The sequence below is a fragment of the Oryctolagus cuniculus genome, chromosome 7 (assembly GCF_964237555.1).
Source record: "Oryctolagus cuniculus chromosome 7, mOryCun1.1, whole genome shotgun sequence".
Lineage (NCBI taxonomy): Eukaryota > Metazoa > Chordata > Mammalia > Lagomorpha > Leporidae > Oryctolagus > Oryctolagus cuniculus.
In genome coordinates, this window is record NC_091438.1 from 162,205,452 (window position 1) to 162,221,498 (window position 16,047).

The 16,047-nt window shown below is 64.0% G+C and overlaps 1 protein-coding gene across 1 annotated transcript in view; it reads right to left on the reverse strand.

The window, feature by feature from the left end:
* Positions 1–574: 574 nt before the first annotated feature.
* The window catches only part of AJAP1 (adherens junctions associated protein 1), a 102,982-nt gene continuing 87,509 nt past the window's right edge, over positions 575–16,047 (reverse strand). Inside the window, exons 3-6 of the mRNA XM_070077059.1 lie at positions 11,224–11,311; positions 9,015–9,257; positions 7,147–7,277; positions 575–1,607 (exon numbers count right to left, since the gene is read on the reverse strand). Coding sequence (XP_069933160.1) covers positions 7,205–7,277; positions 9,015–9,257; positions 11,224–11,311 — 404 coding nt within the window. The 3' untranslated portion in view covers positions 575–1,607; positions 7,147–7,204. The remainder of the gene's footprint in view (positions 1,608–7,146; positions 7,278–9,014; positions 9,258–11,223; positions 11,312–16,047) is intronic.

Below are 16,047 nucleotides of genomic sequence, written 5' to 3' on the forward strand. Positions count from 1 at the left end.
AAAACCCAAACCCGAGGAGTCGCCCCTTGGCCAGCACCGGCCTCCGCCCCAGGCGGCAGGAGCTGCGACGACGGATTCTTCCAGCACCTTGCACGGGAGCCCGAGGGAAAGCCGAGCTCCCCCAGCACTGGAGCAATCAGTCGCACCCGGGCCACACGTCGGACACGCATCCCTCGGGGACAGGCCCCCCGCCGCTCCCTGGAGGGAGGGAGCATCCTTCAACGTGGGAGTGGGTGCCTGAGCTGGGTCCCCGCGGCCCCGACAGCGCCCCCTGCTGATGGCGGGTGCAGGGCACGAGAGCCTCCGGAGGTTGCCTGCCTTGGGCCTGGCGTTGTTTCCAGTTCCGCACGAGGAGGGCGAATCCTCTGCACCTGCGCTCTGGGCCCCGAGTTCCCCTGGGGGGCTCCTTCATGGGCTCCCTGATGGCCAAGCCCTGAGAGGGCAGGGGACAAGGCAGGACAGCAGCGCCTTGTGGGGGCGTGGAGACCCCCGAGGGGCACACAGCACCTCCAGAGCAGCCGGAGCCCTCGCCCTGACTCACGCACACACAGGCTAAGGATATATTCCTTTAATGTTTGGAACCGGAAAGTTTTAAAATTCAGTCTATGCTTGTATAACACAAAGGCCCAAGGATCCACCACTCCCTCCCGGTGCCACCTGGGGCCCGCGGAGCGGCGGCTGGCTCGGGGACCCTGCGCTGGGCCGCTAGGTGGCGTTTACAAACGGTGACATGGAGAAGGTCTTGCTGGGCGGGGTGTGGATACAGAGAGACAACCAGGGCGTCCTCAACCCAGGCCCAAGGCAGCAGATCCACAGCCCTGGCCGTGCGCCTCCAGGACCTCGCGGCCCGGGCCGAGGCTGTCCCCCGGGCGGATGGGGGTGGGACACCAGGTCGCCAGAAATAATAAAGACTATGCTCACCTGCGGACCTGGGTTTCCAGGGTGTGGGTGAATGTGCACGTGTGTGTGTGCATGTGTATGCGTGTGTGCGGGCGTGGTACATGTGTGGGGTGCATGGCCAAGGTAGAAAACACCAGTGTGTTCTGTTCGTACTAAGCATGGAGAATAAATCAGGTTTTGGTAACCTAGAACACAATTCGTTTTTTTTTTTAAAAAGGAACATTTAAGAGCTTCAAAAATTGCTACAGTACAAAAAAGGTGTGTGTGTGTGTCTGTTGGTATTTATATATTTATATATGTATATTAACCAGAAATAGCGACTCTGTCGGAAGACAGTCCCACCCCTGTTTCCTGGCGGCCGAGCCTCTGGGGCAGTACATGGCACATAGTGGTATTATTGGCACAGGTTCCGATCCCGGGCGAGTCCCGGCCTGGGGCGCGTCCTGCCGGGCCTCCCCCTGCGTTTCCAGGTCCTGCCTCGCCTTCCTCCTCCGCTCTCCAGGACGGCGCCGGGCGAAGGCGGTCACCCTTAGGCACGAGCACTTTTACAAAAATAGATTTGGCCTCCAGCGTCCTTGCTCTGCGGGTCCCCCGGCGGGCGGAGCGGCAGGTGCGGGGACCCTCCCCGGAGACGGCTGAGTCCTAGGTTTTGTGGTTTTTTGTTTGTTTGTTTGTTTGTTTGTTTGTACAGGTTCACCAACGGAATCCTGTGTGGAGAGAAGACAAGGAGAGGTTAAGTGGCCGCGGGCCAGGTGTGGCAAGGCCTCCGCTCGGTCAGCGGGCGCCCGAGGAGAAGGGGCCGTGCTGGGACCCCGGGCAGGCTCTCGTGGGGTGACAGTCATCGTGCGTGCCAGGCCTCGGCAGGCAGGCTGGGGCCACCCCTCCTCTACTCACAGGAACTCTGTGGCCCACAAGGGACCGTGCCGCTCGCTGGCCACCGGCCCCCAGTCCCCGCCCCGCTCCGGCCCCTCGCTCTGGCTCTCTGAGCTCGGCAGAGGCTGAGGACTGCATCAGGAGGGCCTCCTCCCAGGTGAGCCTGCTGCAGGGGGCCGGGTCTGCTGCCCACAGCTGCCCTGGTCAGCAGCCCTGGCTGGAAGGGGGTAGCCATGACCGGCCTCTGTGTGCACTTCAACGGCAGCCACTCGGGGTCTCCCTTGCAGGTCAGCGCCCCCAGGCCAGGTCAGCGCCCAAGTGCCCTGCTGGGAGCCGTGTCCCAGGTGCGAGGCTGGGAGCCGTTCCTGGTCTCCGCTGTCACCGAGTCCCCACCACCTCCCCTTGATGACAGCCCACTGCGACCCCCCAAACTACCCAGAGGAGCCCCCACGGAGCCCTCATCCTTGCAGAAGATACGGAAGGAAGCAGGGAAGGGCCGCCCAGGGACCCCAGACACGTCGGGAGGGGCAGGCAGCCAGAGCCCGGCACTTTCCGCACAGCTCGCCGAGGCGTGGGGGCCTGCACCGGCTCCGCCGCAGCCGTCTTCAGAGTGGTTCAGAAACGCGGGTTCCAGGGCGTCTGCGCGGGGCCTGTGCACGTGAGCTCTAGGGGCTCCCCGGGGTGAGTCTGAGGGCCAGCCAGGCTCTTCTGCAACGCCAGGGAGCAGCCTTCTCCCTCCTGACCCCATCAGCCCGGAGCTGTGGCCCTGGCTGGGAGGGAGGGAGGCACCTGCAGGCGGGCAGTGCCCCGGAGCTCCTGCTGCTCAGCGCTGGCCCCTCCCTGTGCCAGGAACCTCAGCAGGTCACAGCCTGTTCTCCCGGGGTCGGGGCAGACGGCCAGTTCCGGGCTCGGCGGCTGCCTCCCTGTGACACCCATGGGTGCAAGTCCGCTAGCCCCGAATGGAGCGAGTGCCCACAGAAGTGCCCGCCCGGCAGCGGCACGGTGTCGCCACGCGGAACAAGGAGGTGTGGGAGCCTCCTCCGCAGCGGCCCTGCTTGCCCGCCTCCTCCATGTTCACGCAGACAGAAATGTCGTTGTCCAGGCCACGTGGTTGGAGGTGACCCGTGAGGGCAGACGTTGCATTCTGGGCAGGAGCCGGGGGCTGGGCAGAGACCTGGAGACGCACAGCGCATGCGTGTGCTGAGTGCCACTGAGTTGTGCAGAACACGGTGGTGGCAGCAGCCGGCTTCACACCAGGGGTCACTCAGGGCTGGGCCTGGCGGCCCCAACCTGGTCCTGGTGGTCCAGGCGGTCTCTGGCCTGAGGGGCTCTCTGTGCTCCCTGACAGCTGCTAAGTAACGGAGCTGTCTACACGCAGAAGTGCTGGGGTTGAGCCGTGCCTCACGTGACCGCCTGACCCCAGGAGGCAGCTTTCCCGCACGCGCCTTGCTTGGCCGTTAGCGAACAAGGGCCATTCTGCCCAGGTGTCCCTAGGGAGACCCCGCTAGGCGCTGTCCTCCTACACGCTTTCCCGCCGCTTACGCTGGACCTCGGGCCCTTCCAGGCCGGTCCCTGCCGCCCCTCCTCCTCGTCCCCTGTGTTCTGGGTGATTCTCTGACCTCAGAAGGCCAACTTCTAACCCCCACCCCTTCAGGTACAGCTGAGGCCACCGGGCGGGGTGGGGTCTGCCCCCTGGTGTCCGTCCTGCTGCCTTCAAGGTCACCTGCCCTGCTGTCCTGCAGGTGCGAGGCGTCCCCTGCTGGCTCCACAGCTCTCCTGCCAGGGTCACCCTCGGTCCACCCAGGTCCCGACGCTGGGCCTGGCTCAGTGGGAAGGCACGGCCCAGGACGCAGCTTCCTGCTGGGCCTCTGAGCTGAGCCGTCACAGGCTGCGCTGGACGCAGGGGGACGAGCCCGGCCCCAGGGACGGCTGGCAGGCACCGTGTCCCCCATAGCAGCGTCTGCGGCCTGCGGGGAAGCGAGCGCCTTGCCCAGCTCCGCAGGCATCTGGCCCTCGCCAGCGCTGCAGGATGACAGAGCGAGAGACAGAGAGGGGGCTCCAACCTGCACTTGCCCAGCCCTGGCTGCCTGCACAGGGAGGGCCGAGGCCCAGTGTTGGGGGCCTCCCAGGCACGTGCTAAGTTCTAGCTTCAGTCCACAGGGGAGTGCTTGGGTGTCGCTGCTCCAAAGGCCGGTGCCTGAGCCCAGAGCCCAAGAACAGAGGAGCTCCGGCCAGCTGGGGCGGGGGGAGGAGCAGGCCCCCCCCCACAAAGGCGGGCGTCCACCCTGGCTGTGTGTGGGGTTTGCCAAGCGGTCCTGGGACCCGGGAGGAATCCTGCCCTCTGCTGGCTGAAGGGGACTGGGGACGCACGTGGGCCCTTGGGCTTCACCTCCAGGTGGGGGCTCTGCTGCCTCTGCACCCTACAACAAGCAGGCCTCGGGGCTGGACCCCGACAAGTCCACCATCGAGATGGCAGAGCAGAAGCTGAGAGTCCCCCAGCCCCTCCAGAGGCGCGCGTGGGCGGCTGCGACGTGGCCAGCCTGCTCGCGGCCGGGGCGATGTTGGGCCCCCCCCCGGCATCAGCCCCTCACAGAACAACCTGCGCAGCGTCCTCCGGGGGGGGGGGGCAGCAGCTCCCGCAGCGGACGCAGCAGCAGAACCCCGAGCCGATGGAGCAGCCCCGCAGCCGGCTGCGCCCCCCGAGTCTTGGGGCTGGGCCTCAGAGCGCACAGCCTCCACAGGGCCTGGCTGTTCCCCGCACTGCGAAAGCCTGATCCTCCAGCTCTGACTCAGACATGCGGGGGCCCAGGCGCACTTCTCACTCGCTGGGAAGGGGGCTTCACTGAGACCGAGGTCCCCCCCCAACCCAGGCGGCTCCCTGTGTCCAGAACTGTCCAGCTGTGCCAAGAGGTGGTCAGTGGGGGCAGGAACTGGGGCTGGGGTCCACCAGCGGCAGAACCAGGGAAGCCAGGGGCCAGGGCGTCACCGCCACCACCTGTAGGTATTTTGTCGCCCTCGGCGTACAGGTTATGGTGGGAAGACCACGCACGCCGGCATACCAAAGGGCCGCATCGCCATTAAAAACCCATTTGGAGAGGCCAGCGGCTTCGCGAGAGACAAATCTCTCTGTCGGCTCTTAAACCGCCATGAAACGTTTTAGCGTGAATTGCTCTCTGTTTGAGGGACAATGAGGCCTGGCGGATCGGAGCGATCTTTCTGGCTGTCCTCCCCTGCATTCTCCCAGCCGGGCGCTAATCGCACAATCAGGTACCTGCAACCCCAGTGCCTTCATTGCAGCGGCCACGGAGCCGGCCGGCAGTCATCCGGGCCTGACAGGGCTGCCTGCACAGACTTGCCGGCGGTGACGCTGGCTCTGTGTCCACGTCGGATCACGTCCCCGGCTGGCTCGGCCCGAGTCCTGTCGGCCTGGCTCCTCTCACACCCCCAAGTGGCCCGCCTGAGACCACGGGGAGGGGCCGAGCTCTCGGGGGGTGGTGCTGGAGCAGAGTGGACATGCGAGACGCGGCTGTGGCCAGCAGGGGCTGCGGGATTGCTGGCGGGGGCTCCGGTGTTGCTGGCCCGGCTGCTGGGCCAGGCGGGCTCTCTGGGGCAGAGGAGTGAACTGACGCACAGGCAGCGGCCGCCTATCCTTAGCCTTTAGACCGCAGGGCCCGCCCCTCTGCCTGCAGGGCCCAGCCGCGTGTCCCTGGGGTCCCGTCTAGTCGGGATCCCGCTCTTACCCTCACTGCTTGGCTGTCCATCCCTGAGGCTGGGCTAGGGAAACAGGGACAAGTACCCATAATGCAATGCAGGGGCTCGGTCCAGAACCACCCAAGGGGATTGCAGCCAGGCCTTGTGAGGGCCGAGCAGGGAGCAGCCCTGGGACCCGGCAGCCTGGGGACGGCGCGGTCAGGTCACCCCACCACCCCTGGCCTCAGTGTCCCTGCCTGGCAGGACCCAGCAGGTCCTCCTGTGCTCCTTGGGGGTCTGCACCTGAGGAGCCCACCTGGGCCCGAGGTGAGCAGCTTCCGGTTCCGAGGGCCATCCCAGCCTCTCTCAGGTCAGCGAATGGCAATTTTGGCAATGGACAGAGACGCTGGCGACCCGGCCCTGGGACCTGCAGAGGCTTCCGGGGTGGCCACTAAGCAGGCGCCCGTGGCTGGCGCGGCTGCAGCTCCCAAGGTGGCTCGGCCGCAGCCCCGAGGAGCTGAGTCGTGTTGAGACGGACGAGCACGGGCCTGGGGGCTGTGCCGTGCCCAGCGCGCCTGCCTGCACAGTGGCCGGGCACAGGCGGCCGCTCACCTGCCTTGGCCATGCAGCCCTGGCAGAGGCCTGGCGGGCGGCTACATTTCCAACCAAATCTAATTACACTCCCCTGCCCGCCGGCGGAACATCTTGGCTTCGGGACAGAGTGTGAGTGAGGCTGCAGATTTGATTTGGAGCAAACACGCGATTCATTAGCGCCAGGATTAGGAACTGGCCGGTTCCTGCCGACTCCTGACGGCAGCTGGCGCCCCCACAGCACCGCACGCTCGAGTGCCCAGGACGACGGCAGAGTCCCATCCTGGCGTGGGGCTCCCACGCCGGGGGAGGGACCTCAGCCACGGGAGCAGGAAGATGGCGCGGGGTGGTGGGGGTTCAGCTCCTCTGTGGCTGAGGGGAGTCAGCCAGTCGAGGTCCTTGGGGCCACGATGCATAGAGAAGCCAGTCACAAACACCACGCAGCCGACCCCCCGGCTGCACCTGCGGGCGCTGCCTGCAGAACGATGCTCTCTGCAGCCCCCCGCCCGGCAGCCCGGCACGCAGGACTCCGCGCAGAAGAAAGCAATTTAACGTCAGCATTAAAGTTAATATCATCGAAAGCAAACCGAATGTTCCTATCTAGCAGAGCGTGGAAAATTCATCCTGTTTTGGTGCCGGTCCCTGGCTTCAAATTAGTAGATGTCTCGACTCTCCACTGTCTTTTTCTGGCGTGTTTTTTCTTATCGCTTCTTTTTCCATTGCAAAAGTGAGTTTCAACTCCGCCTGGCGCCCACCCAGATGCAGAGACAACCAGCACGGGCGTGGGGTCCCTGCCACTCAGCTGGGCTGGCCTCACCTCTTCCTGCTGCAGGGTAGGAGACCGCAATCTGAGCTGTGGCCAGAGAGGGTTCTCCCTGCCTGCGTCCCGCCGGCCCCACCCACACCGGCCACGTCGGTCCACCGAGCCTCGGTGTCTGTCACCCACCTCTGCTGGGCCCAAGGGCCCGGGACGTTTCTAAGGAGGGCAGCGTGGAGGCCCAAAGCCCAGCCCCCTGGTTGGCACTCAGGAAGTGGGGGCGGGGCGGGGTGTGGGGGAGGGGTCAGATCCCGCGTCCAGGGAGAGGTACCTACCGTGAAACAGACACATGGCGTCTGCCCTGCTCCAGGAGGTAAAGAAGGCTTGAGCCAGTCAGCAGGAGATTTCAAACCACTTCTCAGACACAAAGGCCACGGGGATGAGATGCCGGTCGGAGGAGGAGGGTCTGCAGCGAGCAGAGACGCAGGTGTGTGGGTGCGGGGAGGGCAGTGGGCAGTCTCCCCCAGGCCAGTGCCCCTGCTGCCCGGGCAGGCTCTGGCGGACACAGACCCTGGAGCCCACGTGCACACGAGGAGCCCGTCGGGGGTGCAGGCCCCGAGGCTGCCCGGCCCCCACACTTGGGCCACTTCCGAAGTTCAGGATCCCAAGGTGCAGGACAGAAAGGACAGGCCCCGCCCCCCAGCACAGCACCCGTATTTTGTTCTGAGTCTAAGCAAGTGTTCGCCATGGCCAGCAGTGAGGTCGGACAGGGCACGGCCTGGGCCCAGTGCTCGCGGGACCGGGTGCAGCGAGTGGACAAAATGAAGCAAGGGCCGACCCCCAGCCCCGCCCCCCCCCCCACAGGCCGCCGTGCACACTGTCAATCAAGCGCTTTGAAAGCCCGTCTGCCTATTCTCGGCGAACTCCGCCCCCAGGGAGGCTGGGACAGCACCAGGGAACCCGGACGCCCAGGTGTGAGCCAGAGAGGCTGCGAGCGGGTGGGAGGTTCCCCAGCACCCTGTGCTCTCAGGGAACGGAAGTGGGTGCCTCCAGGGAGGACCGGGAGGAGCCCCACACAGTTCACGGGAATGCGCATTGCGATAAGGCTGTTAGGGTTTCACAAATGTCTGCCCTGAAGTAAACTTGTCTTTTCATCCATTTTGCATGAATGGACTCATTTACTGCTTGAGAGAGAGATTCTGTCTACTGGTTCCCTCCCCAGACGCCTGCTGCCCGCAGTGGCCTGGGCTGGGCCAGGGCTGAATTCGGGGCCCCCGAGGGTGGCCGGGAGCCCACACCTGCTGCCTCCATCAGCAGGGAGCTGGAGCCAGGAGCAGGGCTGGGGATTGAACCCAGGCCCTCTGGTGCGGGAGGTGGGCATCTCAGCTGCTGACGTAACAGCGGGGCCACGCCCCTGCCATCTGTGGACCCAAAGTGCAGACCGAGGAGGGGTGCGGCAGGCAGGCGCTGAAGGAACATTGCGGCTCCCAGCTGCCCCGGCAGCCCTCACCAGCCGGCACCCCAGACAGCGAGCCACGCTTTCCCGGGAGCGACCCCGGTGGAGGCCCTGGCCCCTGGGTCGGGCGTGACCTTCCGGGCGCCCCCGCAGCCACAGCAGGGCCGGGTCCTCCAGGGCAGCCTCCTGACTCCTCCCTAAGATTTGTTTTTAAGTTATTGGAGGGTTTTTTCCCTCCTCTAATCGACAAAATGATGCACGCTCACACTTCACACCCGGAAACAGCCCGCGACACTCTCATCGCGGACGAGGCTCCCAGAGCTGACTCAGGGTCCCCGCGCACCGGCGGGGTGGCTGTGGGAGCCGCTCCTGGAGCGAGCATTTCATAAGCGTCTGCTCTGGGAGCCGCTCGGGATTTCACATTTTCGCCAGACTGACGGCTGACATTTTATTGACGGGCTCAGCGAGGCTGATGTGGGGAGGACCGGCTCGGAATTGGGGGCTATCTAGGAGCCAGTAACTGGGCTCCTGGGGCCTGGGGCCTGAGGGCTGTGCAGCCGGCGCCCCCTTCACTGCCCCAGGCTGGGGGTGCACGGGGCTGCTGGCCGCTGCAGCTCCCTCGGGGGGAGCTCCCTCCGGCCTGGCTGGCTGAGCCCTCAGAGCCGCCTCGGGGGGACCTTAGCAGCCCGGCGGCCCCAGGCTGCCCGTGCCGGGGTCTGGGGTTCTGCCACGCCGGGCCCAGCTTACCGGTTTCCGTTAAAGGCGGACTTGAACTCCCCGGCCGAGTGCAGCGTGTCGTCCGCGTAGGTGGGCACGGGCGCCCGCACGCACTCGTGGGAGCACTGCAGGCTCTCGTTGTAGGCCGTGAAGATGTCCACGGAGCTGGGCACCCGGGCTGGCGGGAAGTCGGTCAGGTTCTGGCAGCTCTCTTCCTGCTGGTTGATCTTGCGCTGGTGGCTGCTCCTCCGCGCACGCCCGCTCTGGGCACAGCTGGGGACAGAGGGACAGGGTGGGGGGCGGGCGGGCGGAAGCCGAGCCCTGCCCTGGACACGGCCCGGGGCCCGAGGGGCCGGACCCGGGCTTCCAGAGCTTAGTTCTACTGCGTCTAGCACGAGGTGAGATTCCCAGGCTCTCCAGAGAAATCTAGCAGTCTGCTCTTCCAGTTGTTTTAAACAGAACGGGGCGGGCAGGCACCCATCCCTGGCAGTGGGCAGTCTCCCCCCAGGCCAGTGCCCCTGCTGCCCGGGAAGGCTCTGGCAGACACAGACCCGGGAGCCCATACACACATGGGCGTCCCCCACAGGTGACTCGGTTTCCCCAGGGTGACTCCCGTGACGGGCACCTGCTGCTGAAGGGCCTAGACGGTGTAGCTGGTCCTCGGGGAGGGTGGCCCCGCCTGGCCCCATGCTGAGCCAGGGCTGCACCCCTCCCCTCCCCGGAGCTGTCTACACAGGGAGCGTCCTGTTCCTGTGGACTGTGGGGGCCGCCGGTGGCCACCAGGGGCCACCACAGAATCTCACCCTCACCAGGGGAGGGACTGGCAGAGCAGGCAGTCAGAGACCCCTGCACCCCCCGCTCCGGGTGCAACCTGGCTGACAAGTTCAAGGACATGCGAGTGGTTAGGAGAGCCCCCTGCAGCCCCCTGCCCCTCCCCTCTGCTCTACTCCAGGGCCCTGTGGAACGAGGCCCCTGCCTGGGGGCTGGGCTCAGAAGCCGGTTTCGCGTGCATCTCAGCCACCCTGGCCTGGCCTCCGAGGGGCAGGGCTCCTGACAGCTGCAGGTGCAGCCCCCCCTTAGCAAGTGGAGAGGTGAAGGCAAACCCCGGAGGCCACGCCCACCTGGGCAGGGGTCAGGGCCCACGCCTCAAGCGGCTTTCCCGGGCGGCCTATGCAGGTTCGCACGACCCCTTAGAGGTGAGGATGGGCACCCAGCACATCACGGCCTCCCAAGGCAGCCTCCTTTGGGGCAGGTAGGTTCCTCACAAAGGGCGCGTGGGCTTATCCTGCCATACAGCTGGGTGGGCCGGGGTCTGTATCCCCCTCCCTGGCCAACCCCTGCCTGAGAAGCCCAGCAGTGAGCTGTCGAACTGTCCCTGTCACTGTCCCAGAAAACACAGCAGTTTGCTGGCCGCCAGGAGGGGGCGTGGAGGCCTCTCTGGTAGGGTGGGAGGCCTGTCCCAGGGTTCTGCGGCCCCGTGCACCTGCCTCCTTCTCAGCCAGAGACCTGCAACCAGCTCTGTCCTGGCTGCATGCGTTTGCTCGTGACAGGCTCGGTGCCTGTCCCCACAGCGACCCTGCCTGAGCTGGCACCGCTCCCTGAGCCTATTACCCCGGGAAGAGACGGAGCTTTGATGGCTGTTGGCAGCTGTGGTTGCTGGAGGCAGGCTGCGGGCGGGCGCAGGGTCACCCCACATTTCCCCGATTTTCCCAGGGGCGAGTCAGGTGCGCACCCTGCAAGGCCAGCCGCAAAGTAGGCCGGTTTCCAGGAGGAAATGGGCACAGGCAGGCGGCCTGGAGCAAGGCGGTAGCCTACTTCAGCAGACACCGGTGCCGTGGAGGCAGGAAGCCAGGAGACGGTGAGGGGCGGGTGCAGGGCCCCCTGCCTGTGCCTTCCAGGAAAGGTTCGGAGGGAGACAGAGCAGGGGCTCTGCCCGGCGAGGGCCACTGCCGCAGGTGCACGTGGGCCCAAGATAACCCGGGAGCAGGGGCAGCAGCAGCAGCTGCAAATCTGTGTCAGCAGGGCCGGCCCCTGCATGGTGAGGTGAGAGGCCACGCCTGGGAGCACTGCAGCCTGTGGCAGCCAGAGGGGGGGGGGAGCCATGTGGAGCCCACAGCCCCAAGGAGAAAGTCAGCCCCGGGGCTGTGAGTCAGGGCAGGGCGTGTGTGGAACGCGAGTCCCTGCTGTGCACCTCCCAGGGCACCCCCATGGACGCCCCGCCCCCATTTCCAGGCCTTACCAGTTTTTTAAGACAAGAGTTGTGATGAGAGCAGCAATGACCATGATGAGGGAGACGGTGATGGTGATGATCTGATGCACGGCCAGACCTGGGGGACAGAGGGCAGAGGCCTGCGTGAGCCGGGGTCAGGGGACACGGGCGCCAACAGCCATGCTGGGGGCACCGGGGAAGGTCCTATCCAGGATCAGCTGGCAAATGCCCCCAAGAGGCTTTCGAGGGGACATGGAAGGCACTGGGGTCTCCCCTGCCCCACACGCAGCTGGTGGGGTGGCAGGGGCTGCCGGCACGGAGGCTGCCCTCACTGGGGTCCGGGAGAGGAGGCTCCGGCTCCGGCCTCTCCTTTCCAGCAGCCTCTCAGTCCCCAAGCCGAGATGAAGCCCAGGACCGGCCCGTGTGCTTCCTGCACCTGCCAAACTCTTCATCTGGGGCAGGGGAGCTCCGCCGAGGCGTCCCGAGGACCCGTGGCCCTCTCCCTCCTCCCCTTGCACTCTGGGGCAGTTCCGCTCCTCAGTTCTGGAGCTGTGAGCACCCAGGCAGATGGGCAGGGCTGAGCTGATCTGGAGGGAGCCAGGATGGCCTGGGGCTTTATTGGAGGGGTGCACAGATGCCCTTGCACCCCCAGGGGCATTCGGGTCATTGATGGGCACCCCTGTCTTCCCCAAGTCCTCTCCGAGTTCAGTGTCTGTCTAGGAACAGCAAGAAAAGACCCACACCCAGGGTGCATGCTCCCCAGGGAGGGGCCCCCGTCCCCGGTGGGATCAGCAGAGCAGGCAATGAGGGTTCACTGCCCCGGCAGCAGGGCAGCCAGAGCCGGGCCATGAACACAGCAGTTCTGCCCCGCCCCCGCCTCTGTCCGCCACACTCCTGTCACGCGACTGCCGACCAGGCCAGGGCTGGCGAGGGGCAAGGTGGGCCCGCACCCCAGCACGCATCTCCCACATCCCTCCCGAGACACGGCCACAGGAGGCCACCCGAGGGGCAGGGAGATGAAGGGGAGAGGAGAGCTCGCGGAACCTGCAGCTGGAGCACCTGTCCCCCCGAAGCGCTCAAGTTCTCCAGAATCTGGACACCGCCCTGCCCCCGCCCCTGGCCCCGGACCACCTGGCAGCCCCTGGGCACGAGGCCACATGGGCCTGCTACTGCACGGCAGATCTGAGAGTGGAGACTTGGCTGGAAGCCTTCCAGGGACACAGTGTCGCACACAGATGTCACCTCTCCACTGCTGACACCCGTGGGAGAAACGGCTGATGAAAAAGGAGAAGCCGGCACAACCAAGAAGCAAGTTCACTGCTGTTCCTCGTGAAGGAGTCCCACCCCGAGCCCACGGGCCGGCTCCACGGGAAGACGGGGCCACCCAAGGAGCAACATGGGTGCCCTCCGTCGTCTCCCATTGACTGGAGAACTGCCGTGCTCCTGCTGTGTGCCACACGGTGCCAGGGGCGGCCAGCGCAGCCAGGGTGCCCACCCTCAGGGAGCAGGTGCACGGGGCCTAGTTGTTAGCTCCAGCACTCACTGCGGGTTCTGGCCAGTGACCTCACACACGCCTGTGCTACCAACGTGTAGGCCACTCTCCTTTCTCCCCCAGAACTGCCAGCTCTGGTATCCAGCGGAGTGGAAAACTGCATCATGGCACAGAGACCAACCTCTGCCTCGCCGGCAACAGAGAGCCCAGCAGATCCCTGTCCACACTGATTCCCCAGGGCGCCTGACACCCAGCAGACCTGCAGGCAGCGGGAGTGCTGAGAGCCGTGCACCTTCACACACGGACACGGAGGTGTCGCTGCTCACTCTCCCCTCCTCCTGCACCGCACACTGCCCTGGGGCCAGTCAGGAAGACACTCATGCTGTCCTGCTGCGTGCTCATCCCTTCTGTGCTCTGTGCATGCGGAGCAGGCTGAGGCGATGGGGATGGGTGATGGCTTTGCTGACGGTGGTGCTGGTGATGGTGGTGGTGATGATGGTGGTGGTGATGATGATGATGCTAATAGTGATGATGGTGATAATGGTGATGACGGTGTTGGTGGTGATGGTGACAGTGGCATTGGTGGTAATGATGGTGATGGTGGTTATGGTGATGGTGGTGGTTATGGTGATGGTGGTGATGATGGTGATGACGATGATGGTTATAATGGTGATGACAGTGGTGGTGTTGGTGATGACGATGATGATGGTGGTGATGGTGGTAATGATGATGGCGACGGTAGTGTTGGTGATGATGATGGTGATGCTAATAATGATGCTGATGGTGATAATGGTGATGACAGTGTTGGTGATGACGGTTACAGTGGCATTGGTGATGATGATGGTGATGGTGGTGATGGTGATGGTGATGATGGTGGTGATGATGATGATGGTAGTGTTGGTGATGATGGTGGTGATGGTGGTGTTGGTGATGATGATGATGGTGATAATGGTGATGGTGGTGGTGATAATGTTGACGGCAGTGTTGGTGATGATGATGATGGTGGTGTTGGTGATGATGGTGGCAATGATGATGGTGGTGATGATGGTGTTGGTGATGATGGTGGCAATGATGATGGTGACGGTGGCATTGGTGATGATGATGGTGGTGTTGGTGATGACAATGGTGACGGTGGTAATGATGATGGCGATGGTAGTGTTGGTGGTGATGGTGGTGATGGTAGTGGTGATGATGGTGACGGTGGTGTTGGTGATGATGATGGTGGTGGTGGTGGTGGTGGTGATGGTGGTGTTGGTGATGTTGATGGCAGTGTTGGTGATGATGACGATGTTGATGGCTGTGTTGGCGATGATGATGGTGGTCTTGGTGATGACAATGGTGATGGTGGTGATGATGATGGTAGTGTTGGTGGTGATGATGGTGATGGTAGTGTTGGTGATGATGGTGATAATGGTGATGGTGGTGGTGATGATGATGGTGATGATGGCGATGGTAGTGTTGGTGATGGTGGTGGTGATGGTGGTGGTGATGATGTTGATGGCAGTGTTGGTGATGATGACGGTGGTAATGGTGATGATGATGGTGCTGACGATGATGGTGGGGATGATTTGGAGGGGGCTAAGAAATACCGTGGTGGTGATGATCCACATATTCAACAATGTTGGGGGCTCACCAGGTGTGTTACCGGTTTTTCCTGACAATGACCATTGAGGACAGACCCTGCCACTAGTGACTATGGGGGTGGAAACCTCTGGGAGAGTTAGCGCAAGCTCCTGCATCTCACAGGGTCTGCTGGCTCAAAGCCCTGCCTGCGAGCAGGTGACACAACTCTGAGCTCGGGTTGGTGACGCAGGGCTCACTCTGAGCTGAGGGCCACACTCCCCCCTCCTCCCACGGAGCTGGCTCCTCTCCCTTCTCCTCCTGGCTTCCATCTCGCTCCTCTTCAGGCTTCTACAATCAAGGGGCGGGTGCTTTTATCCCACCCCACCCCTGGGAAGGCCTCTCGGGAGCGCTCCAGGCTCATGCCAAGAGCTCACATCCATTTCTCGGTGAGTCGCATCTCCTTCCGCGTGGTGAGAGCTGGACCTGCCTTCTTCTAGACCAAGGCCGAGAACTCGGTGCCTACAGCGAGGGGCATTGCCCGAGAGCAAGGCAGGCAGAGGTAGGTCAGCGGGGGCAGCAGGGGCTGCTTCCCCTGGGAGGCCAGGCCCCCGAGAGGCACGGAGGGCTGCCTGCAGGAGTCGGGCGCTCTGCCCGGGGCACTGCTAGGTTTGGACCTCTTACGTCTGACTAAGGGAATTCCTCAGTTGGGTCAAATCTCTGCAGTGGCCAAAGCCCAGGGCCTGGAAGTGTCCCACGGCCAGCTGTGGCTTCGGTGTTTAATTCCCTGTGGGTAGGGATGGGGACACTTTGGCAATAATTTTCTGATGTACAGAAGAGAGTGGGGCCCAGAGGGAGTAGCGGTTGCCCCGCGGACACCTCTCAAACAGCTCAGCCCCTCCCCTGAGGCCCACGGGAGCCTCTGAGCCCTTTACACAACAGGGACCAAATCTGCATCATCTCCATGTAATTTTTTTTAATGTTTTTCGATTGATTTTAAAGGTGGAGAGACAGAGAGTGATCTTCCGATGGCTGCTTCAGTCACCAAGTGCCCACAGCGGGTGGGGCTGAGCCAGGTGGGAGCCAGGGGCCCAGGACTCGACCCGCATCTCCCACGTGGGTGCAGGGGCTCAAGTACTTGAGCCATTACTTGCTGCCTCCCTGGGTGCCCGCGGGCAGGAAGCTGGAGTTGAAAGCAGAGCCGGGACTGGAATCCAGGCACCCGACAGAGGAGGCAGGCATCCCACGTGGCATCGTGCACCACGTGGCCACCCCACGGCCGGCTTCACAGCCACCCTCTGCCCCTGCACGCGCGCTGCCCGACACAGAGACTTGCAGGAGCAGCCGAGTGACGGTCACGAAATTCAGAACAAGCATCAGAGAGCAGGCGCCAGGGTCCTGAAGCCCTTGCGGATCCGTGTGGATCCACTCCACCAGCCTCCCCACGCGAAGCCCCAGGGGGAGCAACGTGCCGACAACCAGCGAGAGGGTCTGGAAGAGGCGCCACAGCGGTTAGCTGTCTGAAGCAATTTCTTCACACCAGGACCCCGCGGAGTCTTCACACACCATTGAGCCCATCCACTTTTATCCGGCGCTTTATGCACCTGTCTGGCCAGCCAGGCACCTGACACTCGCGGCAGTGGATTGACTCTGCCCTGGTCCCCCGCAGGGCCGGGACAAAAGGCAGTTGTGTGCTCCGGAGCCCCTGAGAAAATCAGACATCCACACGCAAATCCAGCCTCGGCAGCCACGTCCTGCCACACGCATGGTGAGAGACAGCCCTTTCACTCCTCCTCCTCACC